The 11,677-nt window shown below is 52.3% G+C and overlaps 1 protein-coding gene across 1 annotated transcript; it reads right to left on the bottom strand.

The window, feature by feature from the left end:
* Positions 1 to 3,824: 3,824 nt before the first annotated feature.
* Positions 3,825 to 9,826, bottom strand: EGR2 (early growth response 2). Its single transcript, XM_078593239.1, has 2 exons — positions 8,960 to 9,826; positions 3,825 to 6,996 (listed from the first exon to the last, which is right to left on the bottom strand). The coding sequence occupies exons 1-2, from the start codon at positions 9,144 to 9,146 to the stop codon at positions 5,489 to 5,491; spliced, it is 1,695 nt and encodes a 564-aa protein (XP_078449365.1). The 5' UTR covers positions 9,147 to 9,826; the 3' UTR covers positions 3,825 to 5,488.
* Between the last annotated feature and the right edge of the window lie 1,851 nt (positions 9,827 to 11,677).

Here is an 11,677-nt window from a genome sequence, read left to right as displayed (position 1 = left end):
CTCCAGCATCAGAGGTTAGCATATTTTTCTACAGCTTTTGAGTGAAAAGTATGGTGCTTAAGCCATGCGTAGAGCTCATTATGTGGTTTCCTATCAATGAGTTTCCTGTTTACAAATGGAAATGGTTGATACGTATCCCCTGGGTAATTCCAATGCCACATTTATATGTTGCATATGCTGCAAAGGAAATGTTGCACTTATATAACAATAACTACAATAAATACATTGCAATTGACTGTATAATATTACATTTTATTGTTTAATCCACATCAACGCAATGTTTTTTGCTAAATTCCTTCAGTAATACTGAAAATTGAGAGATTATGTAATTAAAGTTTTGAGAAAATTGATGATATTCAAGACGTTACACGGTGTAATAATCACAAGTGCTTTGCTGATGAGATGGTTAACATCATCTTCAGCCACGACCAATCCACTGCTGGATGAAGTGCTCCCTTTTCTGTCGCCATCTCTCACAGTCCTGTGATGTTAACGATCCACAGAGCGCTCGATAAGGTGGCTACATTGAGAATAAATGCTGTCCAGCAAGTGTGAATTTCTACACACAAGTTTTTTTCCCCACACTCCCTGCTTAAGACTGAATCAATGGAGAGCATTTTACCTTCACGTGGCAGGGACGAATCTATCCATATGACTTGCTATCTCACTATGTGGTCACCATTTTATCAAGCTGACCGATGATGACGATGATGATGATCGTCATCATCACCATGATCATCATAAGCCATGATCGATCCCCCGCTGGATAAACACCGCCCTCCCCAATCTGTCACCATTTTTCCACGATCCTACGATGAAACAATCCACGGCCCAGTTGCACAAGAAGTGTATTTCATCGCCTCAGCTCTCAGTGGGCAGCCTTTCAGATGCGTTCCATTCCTTGGTTTCCAACTCACCTTTCTGAACAGTTTGAAGGGTGTAATTAGCTTGCGTATGTTCTACAAAACCACGTGTTCCTCTCTACGTCTCAATGTAGTTTAATTCAAGTATTGACTCGCCCCGACTGGATATCTATAAAAACAAGAGCTTTTATAGCTCATCGGATTTCTCCAGGATAAAAAAATATTCGGATTTTGTATGCCTCTTCCACGCTTTGTTGTCCCCTATTTTAAAAAAAGGGTTTTCTTAGGAATGAAAAACTCCGAACGACATCATTTTCGGAACTGAGTCCTCAAACGTCACCGGAGGATTGATGGGTTTCACAGGACAGGACCGACAGGGACCATCGGCGAACCAAGAAGTAGTTCGTCTGCGGTTGAGTGTGACACTGCAGCCGACGTAAAGCGGGCAAAGATTCATCTTGGGGAAATGTCCTCGGCGTCTCACACATTAGCATAGCGACCCTCAACATGAATCAACAGTAATAGCATCAGGCATGACCGCAACACAAAGTTCAAGACATCAATACGCTTAGGCAGCAACAACTCAACGGCCAAGACACATTGCTGGTGCCTCTTTGATGACTTAATCCGCTTTAAAAAAAACCCATAATTTTACAAACACCGCACGTTATTCGTGGTTGCTTGTTTATTGTATATGACCCTGGGAATCTGGTATACAGAACATACAATCCGAAGTGCTGATGGCGGTGGTGGTGCTGGTGACGTGCAGCGGTTTGAGTATTGCGCGACCCCAGTTCGATTCCCGCTCACGGCCAACATCGGTGACGAATAGATGAATATTCGGCCCACATCGTTGCGGTGGGTAACCATGGCCACTGGGGAGACAAAAGGCGATCGGGCGTGGTGCTGGACACTCACCGTCCTCACACGTAACCGCTCCAGCCTTAATAGATGCTCGCAAACAGTACTTTCCCCAACAGTCTATGGCATTAGCGTGGTGTGGTTGGCGTGGGTTCCCGTGTCCCTGTGACCCCTTCCCCTCGACACATCCGCGGTGCCTCCACCCCTCGGGTCCGCGGGCCGCGTTGCAGTTGCACTGCCTGCACACTCGACAGCTCCCACGCCCCTGGTTGTTGGTGATGGTGATGTTGGTGGTTCTGTTGGTGGTTGTGGTGATGGTGGTGTTAGAGCGCTGCGCTACGAACCCGGCGACCTGAGTTTGATTCCCTCTGACGGCCAACGCCAGTGACAATTATCTGACGAGGTCTTGCGACTCCCCTAGGTCGACTCAGCCTAAAATGAGTACCTGGTTCGGTGTGTAAGCATCGCTACTGGGGAAACAAAGGCGGTCGGGCGTGGCGCTGCCTGGCCACCCACCCACTCATGCATGTGTGTTGAACTTCTTTCGCACCGTACGTATCCAACCGTGCTAACAGTGTGCTGCGCCGGCCTTCGTTGGCGCTCGCTAACAGGACTCGCTCCTACCGCGTCTGTTAAGGCTACACGGGGGGGGGGGGGCGGGGGTGTAGGAATCGTTGTCTTCGGTGCTCGTTTGAGTTGATGGTGTTTGCATTCGTCTCACACCAATTGCCATCACCCGGCGCGGCGGCGCTGTCACCACGCACGTGCCCGAGTGGTGAAGCCGCACGCTTAGCATCGGCGGACCCGGCAGCCGCTTCGCTTCTGTATAGGGGCGCCTGTTGGTCTTGAAATCATTTCGCTGCCATTAAAATGATCTCGCTGATGGTAAAACGCAGGCGCAACGCGTGACACACGTCTTAGATTCCACGTCTGCGGGGTGCGAATGGGATAGGGCACGAGATAATGCCGTTCGTTTCCTCTTGAATTAATTGCCTTCTGTTTGACTTGAAGGAGCTGGGTTACTATTCATGTGTGTGCTAAATCCATGGGTTGCCCAGCGTTTGATATTCGAGTTTGACACGGGCTTTCCCCTAGGTTACGTGTTGATGGTGCGGCGTGATAAATATCGCCACAAGGGAGACAAATGCGGTCGGGCCTTTTGCCGTTGCCAAAACAACCTATCAGGTACTTGATAATAACAGTTATCCCTTCTTGGCAGAGTTGCCACCTCTTGAGGTACATCGAGCCGGGAAATCTCACGGGAAGTAGATGAATATCTCACAATCGGAGAAAGGAGAAAATACACGTACATGAGTTGTCTTGGGCGGTGAATTATTACGCAACTGATAAAAAAAAACCCGGGACTTTCAGCGTCCTGGGAACACATATATTTCCCAGGACTGCGACCTTTAAAAGAGGACATCCTGGGGAAATTAGGAGCAGGTGACAATCGTACTTCTGTGTCGTTAAAATAGTTATTCTATGATGGAGAGATTGTCTTCCGCGATGGGAATGTGGAATTTCCATCATGGCTCAGGACCTCCGAAAGAGATGAGCATGGGAACACACTGCATTTGAAACTGGCTGAGGCGAGAGTTCTCGATGGCAAAGAGATGTCTGTGTGTGTGTGTCTCTGTGTGTGGGAGCGGTGGCACATTCGGGGTACAGCTGGTGCATCCACCAGTCAGCTCAGTCAGCCAACCCATGGCACCAGGGTCTGTCCCGAGACCTCCTGTCAGCAAGCCTTCGACACTTCGTGGCCTCAAAGTGTACCTAGCCTGGCACAGGCGCCGTGGTGACGTCACCATCACTTAGTGGCGAATGGCGAGTATTGGTATTGGGAGCGGTGGGGTAGCGGTTAGCTCACTGCGCTAAGAACCCGGTCGACTCAACCTCAAATGAGTACCTGGTGCATTGTGCAAGCATCACCACTCGGGAGAGAAAGGTGGCCCGGGCGTGGTGCTGACCACTCACCCCCTCGTGTGCCGTGCCAGCCTTCATAGGTGCTCGCTAACAGCACTTGCTCCCAACAGTGTTGAAGGCTATATGGGGGATCTTTGTATCTTTTGGACGCGTGTGATGAGTTCCAGACTTCCGAAATAATTTCTCATCTGGACTTTATTTCGACACCTTTTACACATCAATGTGCAGCTATAAAGCATGTATAGGAAAGCAACAAAAAAAACTTTAGTTCCTTTTGAAAACACAAAGTGATTGTCTAATTAAGTGAATTAATATAGAAATCCAACAATTTTTTTTAGAACACTGGCCGACAGCTACAAATGTGTGTAGTCTGCATTTAAAACTAAACATGCTATTACATCAAGTATACAGCAGTTACACAGATACAAAAATATATCTTGGTGTCATAGCGCAAACAATTTGCAGCTTATACTGACCAAACTATATACACGCATTATACTCTAGCAGTTAATTTAAGGCGGTTTAGAACTGTGTTCAATCTGTACATTACAGCGACTCTTGAACGTACCTCGGGCAAGCCCAGCTTGGCCTTTAAAACGGGTTTTTTTCTCTCGTAAATATTAACAATAATAACAATATATATTTTTAGGCTACAGATATAGCCATAGTTCTAAAACAGTACAAACTGTAATCGTACCCTTCTCGCAAATCCTTGACATGCCGATAACGTGGACTCTCGTGGAGAGAGGAAAATCGCGTGTCAGAATTAAACAAAATATATAAACTCTACTCTCGCACGCACACACGCGGTAAGTGCTCATTTACTTACAAAAAGAGAAGCGGCTCTGAGACAAAAAATGTAGCGCTTGTTAAAACTGCGTACAAACACGTCTTACGAAACCATATAAACACTTAACTATGTACACATAACAGTATCCATAAGCTGCCAATTATTTAATATCACAAGAACGACCCTCCAAAAAGTGAGAGGGACGGAAATATGGCAGTTTGATATACATCTATTTCTGTTTTGACTTAAAAGGTCAAGCGTGTTGCTCTTATAAATGTACATTACGCCACGTGTTTATACAGTGCATTTGTCAGATCCGTTTGTTGTAATGGCCATAGTAATGTTTAACGCGACGCGAGGCTGCTTTAAAATCGTCTTGAGGGACGGAGACGCCGCTGTTGCTGCTGCTGAGACACAGATCATCCTTATTCAATCACTGGTGTGCCGTGATTGAACGCATACCAAAACATCATCTGATACACCACCACCGCCGCCACGCCCCTCCAATCAATCGGTCATTCAATTCGTGGGCACGTGTAGAAGAACACCTGTAGCAAATCACGATGTAAAAGGTAGTAACGAGACACGTGGGGAGCGGCGGCGGCACGGCAGAAGATGTCCATCAAACGCAGACTCACGCCTCGACACTCGAGTTCCAACTTGAGCGAGAGAAGAGGCCCCCGGACAGATCGAGTCCGAAAGCGGGTCTCGTGTCTCACTCACGCTGAGTCCTGCGCACGTGGGCGGCGCGTGCGCCACGGTGCGAGAGTTGTTGGTGTTTGTTTGGGGGGGGGGGGACGACTTCCCCTCCACCCACCCCCGCCTCTCGATTCTCACGAACCTGCTCCTCCTTGCAGCCACCTCTGGCATGCGCCAGCCAATGCAACCGCGGGTGTCACTTTGCACACTCCGGGCTCTGTGGCTTGGCTTAAGCGCATCTAGACACACGCGCACACACAAACTCCCGTGTGTGTGTGTGTGTGTTTATGTGTGCATGCATATGTCAAACAAAGACGATGTCTCGTCACACCGTCCCCCTCCCCACACTGCCCTACGACAGCACGCCGTAAGAGTCATTGCTGGTGACTATCTGGAGGTGGCCCGGCGCGATGTTGTTGTTGCTGCTGCCGCCGCTGGTACGATTGTTGCACAAATCTCTCGACATGTCCCCTCCTGCCAGTCCAACTCCACCTCCCATGAGCATCCCCACGCCAGGGGCATCTCCGACGGCCACCTTGACGTCACCCCTCGTCGCCGCAGTGGCGGCGGCGGCAGCAGCAGCAGCAGCGGATCCCTTGGAGTTGGCTGCCGCGTCGCGACCCTTGAGATGAATGCGTCCGTGCCTCTTGCGCTCATCGGAGCGCGCGAAGCGGCGGCCGCAGAAGTCGCAGGCGAAGGGTTTCTCGCCCGTGTGGGTGCGCACGTGGGTCGTGAGGTGGTCGCTGCGGCTGAAGCTGCGCATGCAGATGCGGCACGTGAAGGGCTTGTGCCCCGTGTGAATGCGGATGTGGCGCGTGAGCTCGTCCGTGCGCGAGAAGCGCCGGTCGCAACCCTCGGCCGGGCACGGGAAGGGCCGCGCGTGCGGCGGCGTCTTGCACGGCCGGTTCGGGTACTTGCGGAGGCGCACGGGCCGCAGCAGCTGCTGCTGCGACAGCGCCGTGAGCAGCTTCTTGCTCTCGGCCACCGACGTGGAGAACGCCTTGATGGTGGACAGCGGCGTGATGGCCAGGGCGGGCGGCTTCGTGTCAACCCCCACACCTGCTGCTGAAGCTGAGCAGGGCAGGTTCGAGCGATGATGCTCGTGCATGCTCGACGCTTGCATCGCCTGCTGCTGCTGATGATGATGATGATGTTGTTGCTGGTAGAGCTGTTGGTGGTGGTGTTGATGTTGCTGCTGCTGTTGCTGCTGGTGCTGCTGCTGCTGCTGGTGCTGTTGCTGGTGGTGGTGGTGATGGTGGTGGTGATGAAGTTGCGGTTGGTACAAGTAGTCTGAATGGATCGGAAATACTGGCGCGTCCTCAACCTTTGCACCAGACGAGGAGGAAGATCCGGAGGGGTAAGGAGGTGGTGGTGGTGGAGGAGGCGGTGCGAAGACGCCCGCGTGGCCAGAGCCGGTGTAATACGGAGACTGAGGCTCAATGCACGGGAAGGGGTCCCCGCAGGCCGATGGGTAGGCGGGCGGGGGGTCACCGCAGGCCATGGGGGCCACGGACAGCCCGGGACAGCTGTTGGGCGTCAGCAGCCCCGTGTTGGGTGCCGGCGTGTGTGACGAGTGCACCGAGCCGGGAGACATGTCGTCGCCCACCACCTCGGCGCTCACGATGTTGATGGAGCCCGAGGAGTTGGTAGAGGAGACGCTGCCGTTGGCGGCCGCCGAGGAGACGGTGGCGGACGGCGCATCGGTAGGCCACCAGCTGGTCCCGGGCTCGATGAAGAAGGTTCCCATGTAGGTGGGCTTCTGGGAGCCCGACACGGAGTCAACAGCGCCGCCGAACATGCTCTGGTAGGACAGCTCGGCCGAGCCCTTCTCTGTGCCGATGGACACGCTCATGAAAGCGTCTGGGAGGAGCAGAGGAGCGCACGCTGTGTCAGTAGTGCCTCTGCGCGCGTGTCTATATACGCCAAACAACCAATCAATGTGTGTGTGTGTGAGTAATCGGTGCAGCACGGGGCATACACACGTAGAGAAAGCACCGTGCACACGTTGCGTGGAGCAGCACAAACTCAACGCGCGCGGCTGGCTCGGCGCTCATTGGCGACGCACGGCAGTAGCAGCTGCAGCTGCAGCATCAGCCGGCGAGCTACGGACCACGCGTGCCCGCCCGCCCGTCCGCCCGTCCGTGCGCGCACGCACGCGTGCACTGCTATTGTTGTGGTGTGTAACACCACGTCTAAACATTCGCCTTAATTGCGGTCGTCATCGAGGTGTCATGCTTTGGGGGCGGTTCTGCTTTCATGCAGATTTTGCGCGCAGCCAGCTGGGCTCCGGCTCCGCTCCTGTTGCTGGAACAGTCTTCCTTTAAATGTTCGGCCCAAATGATCTTGGAGATTTCGCTTATCGTTTACACATACACGGGGCAAGAGCTGGTACAGTATATATATAGACTGCGCGATCAATACGTGCAGCATAACAGCGTGTAATTTGGAATGTATAAGGGGCTGTTCTCTAGGATACCTCTGTGGCTGTGTGTACATCTACGTGCGTTTGCAGAATTGCAATGGCATACGCATGCAGTCAGCGAAATGCACGCTGTACAAAACACACCCCACCAGCAACAAACACATCGAGACCTCAGCCAATACAGCACACGATGTGTATCCTTGTATACGTGCTCACGTGTGTGCTTGCTTGTGTCAATGCGCACACACACAACAGACACGGGCGCAGCGGAGCAATATTGATAGAGCTGATCGAATAATTATATATGCGGAGTTGCAAAGGCCAATATCTATATGCGCACTCCCTATTGATTTGGGAAAGAAAAATACCTTGGGTCATGAAGTGCACGGACACTCTATGCACGGCTGTGCGAGATACGGACTGCAGACCGTGGCACAGTCCATGTATCATTGCGACGCCAACGTCCGCTCGCACACGTGCACACACGTGCACCTCATTCGATCATATACAGACTGTCGATAGGCAAGCGCTGTTAGCGAGCACCTATTTAGGTCGGCAGATAGCCACGCAGATCTGGCCGTCGACGCTTAATTCAGCTGCACCGGGCCGTGCACGAAGATTATACACACAGAGTGGACACAGACACGGCTCAGCCCTAGCTTCAGATACTGATTTCGCCCGGTGTCAATGCGAGCTACAGCCGGGAGTCAAACAGAGGTTTCGCTGCGGTTTTAGTGTGTGTGAACATCACGACGCCACGGCTCAGGAGCCAAACACAGTCACCCCCCCCCCCTCGCACAGATCGTATGGGCAAGGCGCTGTTAACGAGCCACGGTTAAAGGCGAAAGAGCGCACGAGGGAGTGTAGGTGGTGTGACTGATCAGCATTACTCCTCGCCGCGTTCATCTCTCCAGGGATGATGTTCACACACACACCTCACCAGACACTCATTAAGGCTAAGCCGTGCACCCTACAGTGAGACCCTAGGACAGGTGCAGGCACCACTTGCCCACACCGCATGTCATAGCCACGGTGTGGAATCTAACCCATGCTGTCGGAAGATCGTAGCGCAAAGTCAGCGCGCGCGCGAATATCAACGGTAGCAGCGGCAGCGCTGGCTGTCCGCTGACTGACTGCAGAGTCAAAGACCCCCCCCCCCCCCCCCCACGTAGCTTACAACAACACAAGCGTGTTGGGGCAAGTGATGTTAGCGAGCACCCATTGAGGCCAGCAACGGCGCACGAGGCTGGTGGTGTTGGCACGTCCCGAGGGGGGATGGGGGGCCTTTGACTCCCGCAGCAGCTTGGAGTTCACGCAGCATTTAAGTCTCGAATGAGCGCAACACACACAGTACACACAGACACACAAACACGCACGGACACTCGGGAAAGAGGAGCTCACCTCGGTTCATGCCGCAGTTGAGGCCGGTGTATTGCTCGAGGGTTCCGGCAGGAAAGAGCTGGCCGTCCGCTGCCGAGCCGGGAGTGTTGACAGCTCCGGATGGGCCAAATTCGTCCAGGTTAACGCACGCTGCTGCATCGGGCAGAGGATGGAGAAATGAGCTAAGCAGGGGCATTATCTCCGTCATGACGCGCGCAACCACCAGCAGCGGCTGTAAAGATCGACAACTTAACCCCGGAGTGAGGGGCTGATTGTTGATTTTTGTTGTTGTTGTTGTTGTTGTTGTTTGAGATTTTGTTTGTGTCTTTGCTGTTTCTACTGCTGTTGTTGCTGCTGCTGCTGCTGATGTTGCTGCTGCTGATGATGTTGTAGTTTGTTGCTGTCTCTCGGTTTGATGCGCTTGATACCTGCGTTGCTTTTGAGCTCTTTCTTTGAACACAGCAGCCAGGGCATTCGCTGGATACCAAAACAAAAAAAAATCTCCCAGAGAAGCAGAAGATTAAGCGGTAGTTCAGTCCAAGCTGGGTGGGGGGGGGAGGCTTTAATACCGGTTGCTCGGGTGCCTTCACACAGGCAGTGTTGGCACCGCTGGCAAATGAATAAGAGCTCAGCTCTGGGCTTGAGGATGCCGATGCTTGATGATTATGGCTGGAATTGCTTTTGCAGCCAGAACAACAGCAAAAAAACCCAACAACAACGACGGGGTCCGCTGTGCGAGTGGCAGATATCTTTGCAAGGTGCGTTAAGTCAACGGAGTTGCCGGCAGTCGTAGCTCAGCCACCATCCGATGCTGCCACCGCCACCGCCGCCTGCTGCCTGCTCGGCTTGCTGGCTGGCTGGCTGCAGGAGGAGGAAGAGAGGCGGAGAGTGAATGAATGAGGGGCCCCCAGCACCCGGTGTTCCCTTTTAACTACAAAGTGGGCGAGTTTCGTGACGTCACTGCCCTTATTTGGGCATTCGGGAGGACCGCGGGGCTCGTGCCGTGACGTCACGCGGTGGGGGGGGGGCGGAGAGACCTCGCGCGGCGCCTCTCTCTCTCTCTGCGCCGGCGTCGTTGTCGCTCGCTGTTGTGCTCGTGGCTTTCCCCGTGTGCGCGTGTTGTGGTAGTGGTGGTGTGTGTACATCGTGCGGGTGTTGTGTGTACAGCGTGTTGTTGTTGTGGTGGTGTGTGTACAGCGTGTTGTGGTGGTGGTGGTGTGTGTACAGCGTGCGCGTGTTGTGTGTAAAGCGTGCGCGTGTTGTTGTGTGTACAGCGTGCGCGTGGTGGTGGTGTTTGTGCAGCGTGCGCGTGTTGTGTGTGAGTGTGTACAGCGTGCGTGTGTTGTGGTGGTGGTGTGTACAGCGTGCGAGTGTGTTGTTATTGTTGTGTGTGTTGTTATTGTGTGTGTTGTGTGTGTTGTTATTGTTGTGTGTGTTGTGTGTACAGCACTCGCGCACGTGTGCATTTAAAACACAGTGGGCCACGTTATATCGAGCAAAAATATCACATTGGGCTACTCTAAACCAGAATATACGAACCCGCCTTCATAATTATAATAACAATAATACAAGCAACAACTTAATGAAATTAAACAATAAGTTCATTCATTGGTAGCCTTTTGGGTAAAGTTGGTATCGGGAAAATCTTGGTGGAATCGCTCTAACGCCAGGTACGCGAATTAAATTAAATTGCCACGGTGGCTTTGATATATTAACTACCTCGCCTGGTACACGGGCGGTCGTGGGTTTACTTGGGAGTTTGCGTGTCTCTCTTTCTCCTCGATTTGTCTCCGGTTTCCCCAGGAATCAAACATCCACGCGGTTTGGAGAGATTATTTGGCTCCTGTTATAAATGTCACCACGACCATGACGACGACAAGCCAAATTTCGATTTAAAGCTTTCGTGACTGCGGGGATTCGTCTTCTTGGTTCTTTCGGTAAAGTTACGTAAAAGGGAAATAATAATAATAATTTTATTATGTTTTATTTTTATTATTTTATTATTTCCCTTCTACGTGACTTTACCGAAAGAACCAATAAGACGATAAGCCACTTCGTTTGAGATATCCAAATGTGATCGGCAGGTCGCTTCTGAGAAAGAAAGCTATGCAGCTCAAAGCGGGTCTTTACCCGGTAAAACATATTTTTTAAATGAAAATAATCGTAAAATCGTCGAGTCGTCCACAGTTGTATTATTTCAAATTAAATTTCAAATTAAATTTCAAATTGGCAACGCGCCTCGGCTGCTGCAGCGGAGGGAACCCTGTCGGAAGCGCCGTGCCCATATTAGGAGCTCGCGCTCGGAAGCGACGCTCGTGACGTCACAGCCGCTTCCCCACCATGTATGGGCATCGGTGCTTCCGGTTTGGCACGAGATCAAAAAAAAGCGCGGGAGCCCGATCGGCGGACCCCCCCCACACCACCCCTCCTCCCGGAACTTCCTAATAAGGTGCGCCGGGGGGGGGGGGTCGCGCGCCACGGAAAATAAACTCTGCCCCCCCTCCTCATCCTCTTCCCCACCACCGCCCCGCCCCCCCCACCACCGCCCCGCCCCCCACCCCTACAACCACCACCACCAACCGCCACCGCGCGCTCCCAGCCACAGAGCCCCTGGGTAGCAATGAAATCAGAATCAGAATTTACACTATGAGACATCTCCTTTACCAGTGGCAAAATATAGTAGTAGGTTTTTACCCTTTAAACTGGTACAAAACTGACACCTTTATACAAGGCATCATG

The sequence above is a fragment of the Lampetra planeri genome, chromosome 4, assembly GCF_965212315.1.
Source record: "Lampetra planeri chromosome 4, kcLamPlan1.2.h2, whole genome shotgun sequence".
NCBI lineage: Eukaryota > Metazoa > Chordata > Hyperoartia > Petromyzontiformes > Petromyzontidae > Lampetra > Lampetra planeri.
Note: the sequence above shows the minus strand (reverse complement) of the source record. Positions and strands in the feature narration are given on the sequence as shown.

What these genes read in the sequence shown, in the direction of transcription:
- EGR2 (XM_078593239.1), bottom strand. Translation starts at nt 9,146, where the DNA reads ATGACGGAGATAATGCCCCTGCTTAGCTCATTTCTCCATCCTCTGCCC. An exon ending in CAACTGCGGCATGAACCGAG is followed by an intron (nt 6,997 to 8,959) that starts GTGAGCTCCTCT and finishes TGCTCCTCCCAG; the next exon opens with ACGCTTTCATGAGCGTGTCC.